This window comes from Ceratotherium simum, chromosome 34 (assembly GCF_057802395.1).
Source record: "Ceratotherium simum simum isolate JZ-2026a chromosome 34, ASM5780239v1, whole genome shotgun sequence".
NCBI lineage: Eukaryota > Metazoa > Chordata > Mammalia > Perissodactyla > Rhinocerotidae > Ceratotherium > Ceratotherium simum.
Genome location: NC_141933.1, coordinates 1,657,159 through 1,673,548, shown reverse-complemented (window position 1 = coordinate 1,673,548; position 16,390 = coordinate 1,657,159). Strand labels below are relative to the sequence as shown.

At 59.6% G+C, this 16,390-nt stretch overlaps 1 protein-coding gene across 4 annotated transcripts in view; it reads right to left on the bottom strand.

The window, feature by feature from the left end:
• Window positions 1–306: 306 nt before the first annotated feature.
• OSBPL5 (oxysterol binding protein like 5) overlaps window positions 307–16,390 on the bottom strand; it is a 75,832-nt gene continuing 59,748 nt past the window's right edge. For all 4 annotated transcript variants that reach the window (XM_004441054.3, XM_087422456.1, XM_087422457.1 and 1 more), the window contains 13 exons: window positions 14,595–14,779; window positions 13,854–13,935; window positions 12,249–12,347; window positions 11,730–11,826; window positions 10,644–10,742; window positions 7,907–8,004; window positions 7,307–7,396; window positions 7,073–7,209; window positions 6,425–6,610; window positions 5,981–6,107; window positions 4,037–4,175; window positions 3,345–3,447; window positions 307–1,438 (listed from right to left, as the gene is read on the bottom strand). In XM_004441054.3, coding sequence (XP_004441111.2) covers window positions 1,300–1,438; window positions 3,345–3,447; window positions 4,037–4,175; window positions 5,981–6,107; window positions 6,425–6,610; window positions 7,073–7,209; window positions 7,307–7,396; window positions 7,907–8,004; window positions 10,644–10,742; window positions 11,730–11,826; window positions 12,249–12,347; window positions 13,854–13,935; window positions 14,595–14,779 — 1,581 coding nt within the window. In that variant the 3' untranslated portion in view covers window positions 307–1,299. The remainder of the gene's footprint in view (window positions 1,439–3,344; window positions 3,448–4,036; window positions 4,176–5,980; window positions 6,108–6,424; window positions 6,611–7,072; window positions 7,210–7,306; window positions 7,397–7,906; window positions 8,005–10,643; window positions 10,743–11,729; window positions 11,827–12,248; window positions 12,348–13,853; window positions 13,936–14,594; window positions 14,780–16,390) is intronic.

The window sequence follows — 16,390 nt, the reverse complement described above, 5'->3', positions numbered from 1 at the left end:
AACCAGGCAAAATGGGCCTCGGCACAGCCTTGGCAGTTCCCTGGGGGGCCCTGGTGGGTAGTGCTGCCCCCGCGTCCTCAGCTGGCTCAGCGGATGGTGGTCAGGAACCCCGGCCTCCTAGTGCTTGCTCCACAGGGTGGGTCTGCTTCCTCCTGCTGCCTGCAAACTGCACCCCATCCTCCCCCGACCCCTGCTCTCCAGCCTCACAGCCTCGGGCACCTCCAGCCCCAGACAGCCCCCTGCCTGCCTTGAGTGTCTCCTGGAAACACCCCCCACGTTTCTGAAGTCCCCCAAGAAGACAATGCGCACTGTGTGTCCGTTTATTTCAGGGTATGGAGCACAGACACAGACACGTCCCCAAATCGGGGTGGGGAGGGCAAGGACATGGATACAAAAACTGGAAGATGAAACGTTCAGCTCAGGCGGCACCACCACAACACAGTTTAAGGCTCCACATGTATCTGTGTGTGCAGATGCTTACACACGCACGCAAGCGCACGCACACACACGGCGGGCAGCACTTGACACAGGAACGGAGGCTAAATGCCAGACGCTGCTCGCAGCCTGCCTAAAATATTGCAATTGCGTTTATTAAAAAAGTGTGGAATGGGAAGACCATGCCTCAGTCTGAGCAAAGTGTCCAACCCAAGCCTCTCTGACCCGGGGGGTGCTCACGTGTGCCCGCCCCATCTCGGTATGTCTGGGCTGTGGGAGGTGGGGCGGGTCATAGCTGGGCTCCCGTCCAAACAGCACACCAGCGGAATAAAACCCAGAAGGCCCTCTCAGAGCAGCTCCAGCCTGCCCCCGGAGCCCACCTGAGGCCCCTCCAGCGCAAGGTGGGCAGAGTCTCGGGAAGGAGACCAAGGAGGCCCTGGGGACCCCTGGGGACTCTCTGCTGGCTCCTCAAAACCCCCCATTCGCCCCTGCTGGGGAGTGATTGTCCAAGGCTGAGCAGGCACTCCTACCCTCCCTCCGGCAGTCCCACTTGGCCAGTGGAAGCTGCACTGGGAAGGACCAGGCGAGATGACCAGGGAGAGTGGTGCACGGTGAAGCGGCATTTGGCTTTAGCATCAAGGCCGGCGCTGGGTGGAGGGCCCTGCGGGAGAGGCCAGTGCCTCCCCAAGAGGAGCCTGTGCGGCCCCCTGGGTCCCTCCCGTCGCCGTGGGCCCCTCTGTCCATGTTGGCTGGCTCTCTCTGCCTCCCTGGGGCTGGCTTAAAGTGCTAGGTGCCTGGGTGGGAGGGCGGGTCGGGGCTGGCCGGAGTTCTGCAGGTGATGCCCACGCTGCCCCCGACGGGCTCTTATTTGAGGATGTAGTTAAGGAGCAGCTGACACGCCAGGAACACGCAGAGCAGGAACCAGGAGCGGGGGCTCTGCAGGAGGCCTGGGGTCGGCGCCTGCCTGGCCTGGGCCGTGGAGCTCAGCATGGCTGAGAGGTGCCTGCAACAAACGAACGACAGGGTGCAGCAGCTGAACCAGGCCAGCCCGGCCCACCCTCCCAACAGCCGAGAGAGGGTGCTCTCTGGGTGCCAGACCAGACAGGATGGCACGTCCCCGCCCTCCAGGGACATGGGTGCCAATGAGGGTGGGGGCTCATTAGGAGGAGGGGGCCTGGGGCACAACGGCTGCACTGGGTTTCCTAGGCACACATTCCAGGGAGAGGGGGGTCAGGGCAGGGGAGCTGGGCCTCTTGCATCCCCCCTCCAACCCCTGGTGTGATGGGCTGAGCTGTGTCTCCCCTGCCCCAAAGTTACATGTTGGAGTCCTAAGCCCCAGCACCTCAGAATGTGGCTGTATTTGGAGCTGGGGTCTTTAAAGAGGTGATTAGGTTAAAATGAGGCTGTTAGGGTGGGTCCTAATCCAGTGTCCTATAAGACTGGTGACCTTATAGGAAGAGGAGATCAGGACACAGACACGCACAGAGGGACGGCCATGTGAGGACACAGGGAGACGACGGCCGTCTACACACCAGGGAGAGAGGCCTCAGGAGGAACCAGCCCTGCCCACACCTGGATCTCGGACGTCCAGCCTCCAGGACTGGGAGACAGTAAATGTCTGTGGTTTAAGCCACCTGGTCTGGGGGGCTTTGTTACGGCAGTCCCAGGACACTCATCCCCTGCCCTGGACTCTGATGTCACTGTGTGTCTGCACTGCTGCAGAAGCTTCTGGCTGTTCTCCTGGCCACCCGCCTTGCAGCCAGCCTCCTCCTGTGGTGCCAGGCGGCTGTTCCGACCCTCCCTGGCTTCCGTGGCCTCAGGGCTCAGCTCCACCATCTCGGCTCACCCTTTCTCCCAGCAGCGGCCCTCCTGTGGCACCCACAGCTCAGTACTGACCTTTGCTGTCCCCTCCTCCCTTCCTCCCTGCCCACCTACATTCTCCAGGAAGCCTTCCCTGACCACACAGGTGGCCTTCTCTCATTCTTCCAAGGTGCCAGCCTCCCTTTCTCTTGGCCCCACACAGCCTCACAAAGCAGCAGGTTATTAAAAAGGTGACAAGCACCTCTGTGCCAAGTGTTGGGTTGGTCACAGAGGAGGCTGAGGCCAGCCTCATCACTGCCATGCTTATCCTGGGCTTCCCGACCGGCTGGGACGCTAACAGCGGCTGAATGTGGCTGGGTGCCGGGCACAGAGCCCAGCCCTCTGCACCATCTTCATCCCGCCCAGGGGCACTGCTATCACCCCACTTTCCGGAGGGGAGACTGAGGTACTGGCAGCCCGAGCCCCCACAGCCAGTGAGACTGGAGCCAGGAACCTGGCTTTGGAGTGGAGCTGGAAACTATGGCTCTGCCCTGCCTCGAGGGTGTCTGCTGATGGACGCAGTGGCCCTGGTAGCCTGCACCCGCCAGGGGTTGCAGAGTGTGGCTCTCAAGCTCCCAGCCATTCCTGAGGGTCTACTCTGCACAGTGCTGCGGACATAGCAGCGAGCCCAGAGCTGCCCATGGGGAGCTACTGCTGGCGCACCTCCTCCCAGCTTCCACCTGGCTGCTGACCGCCACCCCACCCCTCACTGGACGGTGTACTGCTCTGAGTCACCTGGGGCTCCTGCAAGCCCACGCCTGGCCCAGCATCCTCCTCCAGGCTCCTCCCTCTCCAGCTCGGTGTCTACCAAGCAGCGCCAATCCAGCCTGTTCAAACAGAACTCCCCGCCGCCCGCCCGCCCCTCACAAAGGGCAGGACCCCAGGTCTCCTTCCTGTCCTCACCCCAGAGCCAGACCCCTTGCAGGTCCCCAGAGTTCTAGCTCCCAATGACATTCCAGACACACGGCCTCCCTGGCCCCCGCTCCGGCCCACTGGCTCTCCTGCACTCTCTGCCCCGGAGCCCTGGCTGGGTCCCGGAGTGTGCCTACCTGTGGAGCTCCTGCTGGGCCTCCCGGATGGACAGGATAGCCTCGTGCAGCACCTGCAGCCGCCGCGCCTCCTTCCCACACCGAGGGCACGGGCTCTCGCAGCCTGGGCCGGCCGGCCGCCAGTCACAGGACACAGGGGACAAGGGGACACAGGATGGGAAGGGAGAGGAGAAGCCAGGATGAGCGAGAATGTCCTGCATGTGGGGACCCAGAGTCATGCCAAGCTCGGACCACGCCCCACCTCACAGGAGCCTTCAGGATGAGGCTAATGACACAGGGAGACCAGGGAGAGGCTGAGGGCTGTTTCAGGAGAGGCCCCTGGGCTCAGCTGGCCTCTAATAAGCCGTGGGAGACAGAAATGGCCAAGGTGTGGCTCATCCACTGCAGAAGCGAGGACAAGGTCGGGAAGACACAGGCATGCCCCATGAGGGCAGCGGGCAGAGAGGCAGGAGCGGAACCAGAGGGTCACAGACAGATGGACACTGCCCAGCCCTGCTTGTCACACTGCCCCTGCCAGCCAGGGAAGGCGTCCTCGTCCTCTGAGTGCAGAGTTGGGGAGCCCCTGCCCCCTCCATGCCCCTTTGTGCCCCTGGGCTCAGGGAGGCTTCTGGGGTCCCCTGGGAGGATAGTCAGGGCCAGCCGCTTCTCCAGCCCTTCACACCCTGCAGGGGGGCCGGCCGAGGAGGGCTCACCAGGAACGAAGTCACCGTCTTCCTCCTCGTCCGAGAGTTCCGGGCAGGACTCGGGCGTGGAGCCGCTGCTCTCCGTGAGCTGGCTGTGGCCGGAGGGCTGGTCGCTGGCCTTGCGGAGCCGCCGGTCTGGGCCAGGCCCCTGGAGAGAGACGGAGCCGCTGCCGCTGGGAGCCCATGCACACCCACTGCATCCTCGCTGGCCTCTGCTCCAGCTGCACCTGTGGGGACCTGCCCTGCTGGCCTTGGGGACATGGTGGCACACATGCCAGGACAGCTCTAGAGAAGGAAGCTGATGGGGTCTGGGTGCACAGCGGAGGTCTGAACCCTGGCCCTGAGCAGCCACGCCCCTGCTGGGCCTCAGTTTCCTCACTGGAAACATACAGTCCTGGCCTGTCTGCAGCGGGGCCAGGCCCGGCAAGCCGGTGCAGACAGGCCTGCCCGCTGCCCGTCGCTGCGTCGTGCCCAATACATGCAGACGTGATGGCCGTGGGGCGGAGGCCGTTCTGACCCGTGAGCCGTGAGGGCTGATTGCAGCCCACCGTGTGAACCGTCAGCGAGGGGTCCCCCCACACTGAGGGGACTTCTCCGGAGGGACCCCAGGCTCAGCCGGCCTCTAACAAGCCCCCAGAGTACAGGAGTGGCCAAGGCGCAGCTCGAGTTCACAAGGACCACGGACACGGACCGATGCTCAGGGGAGATTAGTGGAAAGAGCAGAACTGGGCTGCGGGCGCGGCACCAACAGCAGGTCTGTGCTCCCACAGAGAGGCCCGGTGGGTGCCTGGACGCTCCGCATCAGGCCTGTGTGGCCCTGAGGAGTATCAGCGATGGGGAGGCGGGATCATAGCCGGGACAGGTAGGGTCAGCGATAGAGGCGTGGGGTCAGACACATGACAGGTGGGGTCAGCGATGGGGATGTGGGGGTCAGAGCCGGGACAGGTGGATTTGGCACAGGGTGATCAGTGGCGACCACCCTGGGGCAGGTTTTGAGGCGTCGTGGGGCTGAGGCCGACTGGAGAGGCTGGGGAGAGGGAGGACGATGCAGAGGGCGTCAGTGTGGACACCTGCTGGAGCGGCTGGGGTGAGGGGCTGCAGCACGCGGGGGAGGCGAGGGGGTGGGACACATGTGGGTGGTGAGATGCTGCAGCACCTGCTTGCCGGGAGATTGGGGTCACGGGACAAGAATGGCCCTTCTGAGTTCGGCCCAGGCCCCTGCAGCTGGGGAGCACCCCCCTCCCTGCCCCTCCCAGCCCCTCCCCGCCCTGGGGGAGCGCTGTCCTCGTGCCGGCTCTGCGCACAGTAGGTGCCCAGATGGCACAGCAGGTGCTGTTCAGCACGTGGCACCTGCAGCACGTGGGCTGGCCATAATGGGGGTCTGCCACCTTCCTGATGCCTCCTGGAGCCTCCCCACCTTCCCTCCTGCCCTGTGAAGCCCCAGGCATCTGTGCACATGCTGGCTCCTCCTCCCCCTACCTGGGCAAGTCCCGGGGCTGCCCCGAGCCTCGGTTTACTCATCTGTAGAATGGGATAATGTACTACTGACACCACAGAGGGCGGCTTTGGGGAGCTATGGGCCAGGAGCCAGTAGACCCCAGCACAGTGCCTTGCACACTGGGGCGCCCAGGAAACTGAGCGTCCTGCAAATCCAGGTGTCTTGGGTCCCCTGCTGGGCAGGGCAGGGCAGGGATGGGGGGGCAGAGGAGGCCCTGCTGGGGGGGGATGAGAGTGTGACAGGGCTGGGGACTGGGCAGGACAGAGTAGGGCAGGGATGGGGGTGCAGAGGAGGCCATGCTGGGAGAGGAGGTATGAGTATGACAGCATAGGGGACCAAGATGAGGAGGGCCAGGCGGGTAGAAACGAGGGTGGGGGTGGCGGCCACATCTACAGCCTGACTGTCCCCTCCCGCTGCTGAGGACGATCCTGGGCAAGGGACGGGGGGGTGCTGACCTGGTGCCTGGGCCCCGGGCTGCGCAGGAAGGTGGTCTGGCCGGCCATGGTCTCCCGCTGCAGGGTGTGCAGGACCCCGTCTTGCTCAAACTGGGCGATGTCCTTCAGCGGGTCCCAGGGGCTGAGGCTGGAGGGTCCAGAGGGCATCCATTGGCAGGGTCAGTGGCTCTCGGGGTGAGGGGACCCCAGCCTGGCCCAGCCCTCAGCCTCCCAGCCACGGCCAGAGCCCCCAGGAGAATGGCTATTGCCTGTACCCCTTGTGCAGGGCCTGCATAAGGGCTGGCTGGGGGAGCCCCTATACGACCCTCCCTCCCCCATCACTCTCTCCTCCAGGGGAGTAGGAGCCCCTGCAGTGCTTCTCAGGCCCAGGGTGGGGTGCAGGTGGGGGGCAGTCTGCTGGTCCAGCCCACGCAGGCCCCCCAGCCGCCGCCCACCAGCACTCACTTCTCGTATCGGTAGCGCCACTCCTGGGTGGCGGGGTCCAGGTGGAACAGCTGTGGCTTCCAGGGCGTGAGGCTCTGCTGGCGCTCGCGAGTCCGCTGCCGCTGTGCCTCCTCCAGGGAAAACTTCTCCTCTGTGGCCTTGTGCTGGTCACCCTCGCAGATGGCCCTGGTGACGTGCTGCCAGAGCCTGTGGGCAGGGCACCCGCTCTGAGCTGGGGGACTTGGGCAGCCGCAACCCCTCAGCACTGGAGGGAAGGCTCAGAGCAACCTCAACTTGATTGCCTCCAGTGACAGGGAGCTCACTGCCTCTCAAGGTGCCTGTTTCTCCTGGGGCGCTGTTTATTCACCATGAGATTGTTCTTTCCTACGCTGAGCTCACACCTCCCGCCAGCAGGGACCTCCCTGTGGAGCTGCTGCTCATCTGCTGGCAGTGACGGGCTCCAGGGCCAGCTCTTCCCCAGGCCTCACCTCCTCTCCCTCCAGCTGCCCCCAGCAGGACATCTGCCGTGAGGGGTCCATTCCCCCTGACAGGGACATCCTGGGGACGTGCTCACAGCATTGTAACCCTGCCGACCTGGAGAGTAGCTGCCCGCCCGGCCACACCATGCTGGGGTCAGCGGCGTCCCTCGGGACCCGGCCTGGGCCTCACCTCTCTGACTCCAGCTCCGTCTGCTCCTCAAACAGCACGGTGTGCCGCTTCAGCCTCTGCCCGCGCACCTCCCTGCTTGGGTTCCAGAAGAGCTCGGTGCCTCCTCTCCCCTCCTCCTTGATAAACACTTCTCTGTCCTGCCCCAGATGGCCCGGGCGGGGTCAGAGGTGCTGGCGTGATGGCCGTCCCATGCCCAGGGGCCCGTCCGTGCCTGTCCCGGGGGCGGCCTCTTACCCAGTGTCCCGAGAGACGCGCCAGGACCTCCTCCCCCGACACGATCTTCCCCGTGATCTGGTTGATGCTTGTGCTGCCCCCAAAGAAAGGCTGTGGGGACACAGCCGAGATGGACACCAGTGAGGGGCAGTGGCCTCTCCGTGGACGCTTAAACCCCTTAGCGAGCTGGAGGGAGGAGGAGGCCCCTTCTTCACCAGGAGTCGGGGGGGTAGGGGGCTGGGGGGGCAGGCTCTTGGCCCCCAGGGCATGGGAGCCCGGCTGGGATGGGACTCAAAGCTGGAGGCAGCCACACTCATCCAATGGCTCAGCCTGAGCTCAAGGATGCAGGGTCCCTGCCAGGTGTATGTGCCGCATGGTGGGAGGGGGCCTGGGCCTGTCCTGGCTCTGCTGGTTGGCCTGCAGGCAGCCCCTTCCCCTCTCTGGGCCCGGCTGCACCACGGGGGTACCAAGAGCCGCTCCCCTCATGTGTATCTGCTCGGGAAACCATCCTTGGGGCATGGAGAGGGCCGAGGGGGTACCCCAAGGCCTTGCTCCTCCCGGGCTGAGCCCCACGTCCCCCGAGGCCCTCCAGGTGGCTGAGGGTGCTGCGGCCAGTGCTACCTTGAGCTTGAATTCCAACTCAGCTTGGAGGTTGTTCTTCTCGCACTCGATGGTCACCCTGCCGCCCAGCTCCATGGTCATGGTGCCATACAGGATACCTGAAATACAGCTGGTGGGGGTCAGGGGCCAACCGGTCCTGCCAAACCCCAGGCCGCTGCTGAGTCCCAACCCAGCAATGCTGACTCCTGGAGGCCTATGTCAGGCCCTGGGAATGTGAGAAGGGCCAGCGGAGAGGACAGGAGCTCCTGGGGGCAGAGCCGGCAGGATGGAGAGGAGCTCGTCAGGGGGAGCAGAGCCTGGGGGCTGTGCCTGGTTCCTCAGTGACCAGCTCCCCCAGAGGACAGGGTCTCCACCACCAGGGCCTCTGCTCCTGTGAGGTGCTCCGTCCAGGAGACGCCCCCACCCTTGGCTGGTCCCTCCCCAGGAACCCCCTGTTCCGGGCCCCCGTGAGACACTCGTCACAGTCTGTCATTTGGCTCTGCAGTTCCTGCCCCAACGTGGGCTCCCAGCGGCAGACGTCCTCCCTCTCACTGCTGTGCCCAGGATGGCCTGCACGGAGCCACGCCAGTGCCTGGGATGTGCCTGGCATATTTTTTTTAGTTAATACGTATTTTATTTTTTAATGAATGAAGGAAAGAATGAATCTTCCATTTCTGGCCATATGGAGGACTTAATCTAATGAAAGAAAGAAAAAAAGAACCATTCCCACTCTAAAACACTTAGCAACGTGGGATAAAATATGTCTTTCAAAAATGCAAAAAAAAAGACAAGCTAATTGAAATATTAACATGCTAGAAACATCCCCCAGATCTCTCTGTGCACGTGATGGAAAAGGAACAAGACTAGCAGCTTGCTGTGTTGGGGGTACGCGGCGGGTCACTGTGCTTTCATATGTGCTCGAAGTTTTCCATAATAAAATGTTGAAAAGACATATAATGTTCTCTTCAGCGCACTGGTGAGCAGATGAGCAGGCGAGAAATAAAAGAAATCCCCCGAGAGAAAAAACAAACAGGAAGAGAAGAAAGGGAGGGGGGGGGAGGGAGAGAAGGAAGAGGAGCGGGGACGAGGGGGAAGGAGGACGAGGAGCCAGCCGAAGCTGCCCTGCTGAGCAGAGAGGGCATTTGATCTGAGACCTGGGATTCGAGGTTCTGTGGGGAGCAGGAGAGAGGGGCCGGGGCCGGAGCAATGTGGAGAGTGTGTTCTGAGACATTTCCAGAAAGCTGGGCTCTCACATGGCTACCCCCTCAGCACAAGGGAGGGAGCTGCAGAAAGCCCCTCCACCGCAAAGGGACAGTCAGGGAAACATCCGTACTGGGCGGGGCTCTCGGGGTTAAAGATAAGAACACCCCCCCCCCGCCCCCGCCGGTGAGTTTGAGACTCAAATGGGCACTTCCTGGGTGGCCCAGAAACAACCTACTATACGCGAGAGCCAGGAAAACCCCAGGAGAATTAGAATCTCAAGGTCTTCATGTACACAGCCATCACTGAACAAGTCTTGATGGAGCGTCTCCTAAGGCACTGCTGTGGGCAGTGGGGCCGGAGTAGAATTACGAGACAGAGAATATAAAACAGCTGTGTCTGCAGCGTTTACAGATTTCTAAGAAGGAGTTGCAAATATGATCAAGGAATGCAGTACAAGTATAAAAGAAATAGGTAGGTTTGAAATGGAACCAAGTAGAACTTTTAGGGCAAAAACCCCCAAAACATCGAATTGAACTCAGTGGATGAGTTAATATCAGGTTAACCAGAGTTGAAGGTAGCTCTAAAGAAATTATCCAGAATGCAAAGGGATAAAAGATATGAGATGCAGGGCATAGAATGTGACAGTTTGACTTATGTCAAGTTGTGGTTCTGGAAAAAAACTGGAGAAATTGGGGTGAGGCAGTATTAAAAAAATAATGGCTAAAAAATTTCCAGACTTGATTAAAGCCATGAAATCTCAGATTTAAAAAGTCCAAACCAACAAAAACCCTCAAGCAGCAAAAATAAAAAAGAAATCCAGAGCTATCAAGCCACAAAAAGGCATCGAGGAATCTTAAATGCATGTTGCTTAGTGAAAGAAGCCAGAGTGAAAAGGCTGTATACTCTGTGATTCCAACTCTATGACATTCTGGAAAAGGCAACACTATGAGACAGTAAGAACATCAGTGGTGCCCAGGGGTTGCAGGGAGGGGAGAGGGATGAATAAGTGAATTCATCTATTTACATATTACCATAAGAGATTCTTAGGGAAGTGAAACTATTCTGTGATGCTCTAATTGTGGAAACAGGTCATTATGCATTTGTCCAAATACACAGAATGTATTACACAAAGACGGAACCCTAATGCAAACTGTGGACTTTAGGTAATACGTTCTGCTCAATTTTTTTGTAAACCTAAAACTTCTGTTAAAAAAAATAGTCTATTAATTAAAAACTAAAAAAGAAGTCCAAACCTTGACATACTATAGCGAGATTGCAGGACACCAAAGAGAAGATAAGAGGAGAAAAGTAGATTATGTAACAAATAGGCTGACGGCCGACTAGTCATCAACCACAGTGGGAACCAGAAGGCGATAAAACGCTTTCGAAGAGGAGAGCAGCATAACAACCTTCCTGGAACTCCACACCCAGCTAAAACGTCATTGAAGAATGAGGGTGACATAAAGCTGTCTTCAAGCAAACAGGGAGCCGGTGCCCTCACCGAGGGGCCAGCCTGGGCTCTGCCCTCCAGTGCAGGGGCGGCGCGGCCTCTCACCTTTGCAGTGGGCGTAGGGCATGGTGAGGGTGTAATCCTCTGCCCGGTTCAGGAAGGTGAGCGTGGCCTTGCCGTCCAGCAGAGCCGACAGCGAGTTCCCTGCAGAGACGAGGCAGTGGAACCAGTGAGTGGAGACGGACCCTCGGGACCCCAGGGCCCACCTCCTAAGTCACAGGGTCTGAGTTCCTTTCCAACAGGTGGAAAGAGTCCCCGGCATCTCCAGCTGTGTGACTGTGGGTGGGTCACTTAAACTCTCTGAGCCTCAGATTCTGTACAAGCCCTGTTCAGGTGGCACATGTCATCCTTCCTAAGGAGTTACTTAACTCGCTACACGTTAACGTTCATTGCAGTTACTAAAGCAGGATTCTTGGGTGGAGGTGGTCCGAGCCCTTGCTCCGAGTTTAAACACTCCTTAGAGGGGTATGGCCCACTGTGGGCTGAGAGTCGCAGCCACGGTCAGCAACGGGAGCACGGGGGTGGGCAACGGGGGACCGCCCGTGCCCACCCTCTGCAGGCCGCTGGGCACACAGAGGTACTCAGAGCACCTGCCCGCCAAGAAGACCATAAAGAAATGACGGGAAAATGCAGACGCTTTCTGAGCACCCCCGGTGCCCGGCCCTACAGTGGCGCTGCCGACAGAGCTATCTGTGATGGTGGGAATGTTCCGCCCTGCGCTGTCCCTCACGGGGGCCACCAACCACACGTGGCTCCTGAGCACAGGTGACGTGGCTGCATGTTAAGTTTTATTTCATTTTAATCAATTCAAACAGCCTGGTAGTGGCTAGCGGTACTGACTGGACAGGTCGGCTCTAGACGGCACATTTCCACGCGGGGTCTTCCTCGTAACCCTCACGGCATCTCTGCAAACGGTGCCCACTCTACGGCTGAGGGCTGGGGGGCCGGGGGGCTGGGCTCTGCCCGACTCTAGGTTCTGGGCACTTTACCACCCACGTGGTCCCTGACTAGGAGAGGCGGGGAGGGACACACACTCGGCCACCACGTGAGGTCTGGTGACCTCCGGCTCCAGGAGCCGGTCCTGCTCCCACTTCCCCAGGCCCCGGGGAGAGCCCAGGGGAGCCCCCTCACCGTAGAACCGGGACTTGGCCGTGATGCTGCCGCTAATGCAGAAGCCGTCCTTCCGGTTGCTGACATGGAAGGCGGACACGGGCGGGTGGTGGGACACCTGTGGGCAGAGAGGCGGCTCCAGAAATGGCCCCAGCAGTGGGCAGCCCCTGGGAGGCCAGAGCCCAACTTCCCGATGAGAAGCCCCCCGCCCAGGGCATTCCTCCTAGCGCCAGGGGTGGGCATGGGGCGTTTCCAGCTCTCACTCTTGAGCCCAGGGAAGCCGGGCCTGAGTCCTGGGGCCCAGGGGCAGACGGGAATCCCCGTACCACCCCAGAGTGCCCCTGAAGGAAACAGGATGTGATGTCCCCTCTCTAAGGAAACATTCTGCTGTCACAGCCGCGGTGCCGTGTCTGCACCTCCTGGGAGAATCCCCGTTGGCATTCAGGGTCAGATCCATCTCTGCCCACTGCCAGGGTCCTGCCCACTGCAGAGCCCAGAGCCCAGCCCAGCATCCCCCGGGGTGCGGCTGGGGGGCCTTGCCTGCTCCGCTATGTAGAAGGTGTGGCTGTTGGTCTGGGGATGGAACCAGCAGCAGCGGAAGGTCTCCCCCAGGATGGGGTTGTAGGGCTTCTTGATCCCCTGCAGGTAACGAAGGAAGAGCCTCGTGTGAGGAACTGGGCGGGCCATGGACCCCATGCAGGGTGGGTGTGGACGGAGGGACAACGCGGGGGGCTGCCCCCTGCCCACAGCCCCGGGCATCTGCAGGGAGGAAGTCTCTAGAAGGGCCTGGTTTGCCTCTGGGAACAGCAGCCCCCTTCTGGTCTGGGGAGACTATGCTTTGCCAATGATATACATTCTGGGGGGACAGCCTACGAGGTGTCCTGTCCACTTCTTGACCCTGAGGGGAACATGAGACCTCGACCAGGTCCTGCTCTCCCTGGACTTCGAGTAGAGCCAGCACACAGCCCACTCAAAGCCCCAATGGCTTCTAATGACCTTTTAAGTAACACCCCAAACCCTCTGGCCCTGTCTACCTCCCCCCACCCTCTCACTCTGCTTCAGCCACACTCCCCACCTTTCTGTTCCCCAAACGGCCCAAGTTGGTCCCCACTACAGAGGGAGCAAGTTTCTGTCTGGAGAGCCTTCCTTCCAGGTCTCCACGGGGTCCAGCTCAGACCCCCGATCTGATGTGAAGGAACTAGGTTACTCCCTTTATGCGCCCCCCTCCCCTCCCCAGATCTCCCTCACTTCCAGCTCTTTGCGCATGTGTCAGCCTCGCCCTGGAGGCTCCATGAGCCATAAATGTTTGCAGGATGCTCTGGAGGGACACCTGCCCCAAGCCTCACCTGCAGCCTCCCATCAACTCTTCTTCTGCTGAGCTCCCCAGTCCATCTCTGAGCTGACCCTGCATCGCCCGACTGTCCCATCCCAGACAGCCTTCTGGAGCCTCCTCTTCTGAGAAGTCCTCCCGGAGTGGTCCCTTCCACCCCAACAGACCACGCACTCAACACAGCTAAGTGTGCGCACACACCTGGCCCTACCAAGGGCCGTGGGGTCCACCTCCACCGAGCCCAAGCCTGTAGCCAACGCAAAAGGCCCCAGCAGAGTCAGGAGCCCTGGTTCCACACCCAACCCTCTGTGTGACTCTGGGCCGTCCCTTTCCCTCCCTGAGCCTGTTTCCCCAGCTGCACGATGACAAGGTGGCGCCAGAATCGTGGCTTCAAACCTGCATCCCAAGGAACCCCAGGGTTCCAGGGTGGGGTCAGGGGAGTGGGCGGAGCTGCAGGCCCCTCCTGTCACGGCAACCAGAGCAGCCCTGCCCTCCCCTGAGCCTGGGTTTGGGGCTCTCAAAAGAGGATCCATGACTAAAAGACAAACGACGGAAATCACAGTCCCAGGGTCCTTGCAGTTCGGGGTCGAAAGCCCCTTTCCTGGCACGTGTGGCAGCCCTGTCCTTGATGGGGAGGAGCACCCTGGGGGCCTGGCCTGACTGGGCCAGGGGGCCCCTGTGTGGGAAGTCAGGGCCTGCCCCCATCTCTGGCTGCCTGGGCCCACCGTGGGGACCATCCGGATCCTTCAAGGCCATGTAGGGTGGGCGACGGTTCAGGGACACAGGGGGGACCACCCGCCCTGGCTGCCGCTTACCTTGGGCTTCTTGTAGAAGCCAGACAGGTACCAGCGCAGCACGAGCTTGATGCGGCTGTAGGCGTCCTCCTCCAGTGCAGCCCTGCGACGTGGGGGGACCCCTGACTCCAGGCAGGGTCCCTGCGCCCCTCCTCCCTTTCCCTGCCCCTCCCTCCTTCCATGCCAACCTCTATCCACTCGCTGGAAACAGGCCACGTGGGCTCCTCCTGTCCTTCCCAGCCCTGAATTGGGGCGAGTTTCCCACCCCCCTGGGAGGTGGGTTCTCCACCTCACCAGAAACTGTCAGAGCCGCTCCAATGCTGGGGCAGAGAAGGTGCTCCTGCCTCCATGAAGCTCCCCGAGTGCTCCCACCCTCACCCAGCTCCCTCTTGTGGGCTCCTGAGCCAGCAGCCCCCTTTCCAGCCTCTATAGCCTGCTGTGTTCAGCCTGAAGGTGCCAATGCCGGGCCTCAGGACTTGGGGCTCATGAAAGATGCTCAGGGCAGACCCCATGCTCACATTTGATGGTCCGGCCCTGACTAGATGGACATGGAGCCGCCCCCACCCTCCCTCTCCACCAGCTCCCCCTGGGGCTGGTCTTGGAGACTGGACCCCTTGGAGGGCTGAGCCAGCAGGGACAGTGGACGGAGCTCAGCCCAGAGCCCCAGGGACCCTCCAGAAACCTGCGTGGGGCGGGCAGGGGCGGAGGGAGGCTGGGGGTCTCTGGGCACACATGTGTGCGATGGGCCCCCTCCTGGCTCACCTGGAGAGCAGGTCGGCGTGGTAGTAGTAGTCAGAGAGTTTGTTGAGGAAGGAGCGGGGCTCCAGCACGAACGTGGGTAGCACCACACGGGACAGGTCCATGCCAGGCCGTAGCTGCTTCAGCAGGACCCACATCAGGCTCTTGTTCTCTTCGGACACCGTCTCCACCTGGGACGCCTCGCCCAGCTGCTGGCAGAGGGGCTATGGTCAGGCCCCCAGCTCTGGCTGCCCAAGGAAGCGGGAGGGGTGGGCAGGACAGCGGCAGCTGGCTCTGGCTGGAGGAGGCGTGATGGGAGGGGGCTGCTGCAGTCCACCACCCCATCAGGGGAAGCCCCTGGTCTGGCCCCACCTGACCCCTGCACTTTCCAGAACGTGTCCCACCCCAGGCCGCTGGGCCCTGACTCCCTCCAGCCTGGCTGACCTGGGCTCTGCCCTGGGTCTGTGCAAACCCCCACTCTCTGAGTCCAGGGTGGAGCCTCTCCCACCCTGGCTGCTGAAACCCATCTGTGGATTTTGCAGGACTCTGCGCCCATGGCAGGAGGTGCCATGTGCATGGGGAGACTCCTCTGGCCCACAATCTCCATGACTGCCTGGCAATGCAGGCGCTTCAGGCCTGCACTTCCTTTAAAAAGGAGCCCTCCGCGGATCGCAGTGGGCTCAGAATACACATCTCTTGACCCCCAGCCAGTGATGGCAGGGGGAAGCTGCAACCAGATATTTTCAGAATGAGGAAAAATAAGCCCACGCCCTCAAGCACTATGCAAAAATATATTAAACCTCCAGACCAGAAGGAAAATGACAAGCACCCAGAAATCAATGCTGAAGGCACAGAAATTTATAACCGAAATGACAGAGAATTCAAAATAGCTATCATAAAAAAGCTCAATGAATTACAAAAAAACACAGATAGACAAGTCAATGAAATCAGGAACTTCTTCACAAAAGAGATTGAAACTCTAAAGAAAAATCAATCAGAAATGTTGGAGATGAAAAACACAATGGAGGAGATAAAGAAAATTCTGGAATCTTTAAAGAACAGAGCTGACAATATGGAGGAAAGAATTAGCAATATTGAGGATAGGAATGCAGAAATGCGCCAGATGGAGGAGGAGAGAGAACTTAGACTAAAAAGAAATAAAGAAATTCTCTGAGAAATATCTGATTCAATTAGGAAACGCAACATAAGGATAATAGGTATTTCAGAGGGAGAAGTGAGGGGAAAAGGTGCAGAGAGCTTGTTCAAAGCAATAATAGCTGAGAACTTCCCAAACCTGGGGAAGGAGCTGGAAATACAAGTGAATGAAATCAATAGATCTCCTAAATGTATCAACATGAAAAGACCCTCTCCAAGGCATATAGTAGTAAAGCTGGCAAAAGTCAACAATAAAGAAAAAATATGAAGGGCAATGAGAAAAAAAAAAAACATACAAAGGATTTACTATCAGGCTCTCAGCCGATTTCTTGGCAGAAACTTTATAGGCTAGGAGAGAGTGGAATGATATATTCAAAATTCTGAAAGACAAAAACTTTCAGACAAGAATACTCTATCCAGCAAAAACATCCTTCAGATATGATGGACAAATAATAACTATCCCAGATAAACAAAATCTCAGGGAGTTCATTGCCACAAGACCCCCACTACAAGAAATGCTCAAGAAGGCCCTCATTCCTGAGGGGGGGAAAAAAAAAGAGAAAGGGGATTCAAAGCTTTGAGCAAGGAGAAAAATAGCTAGACAAAATAAGAACAATTGCAGCTCTCTATCAGAATAGGTTAGCAAACACTTAATTATAACATCA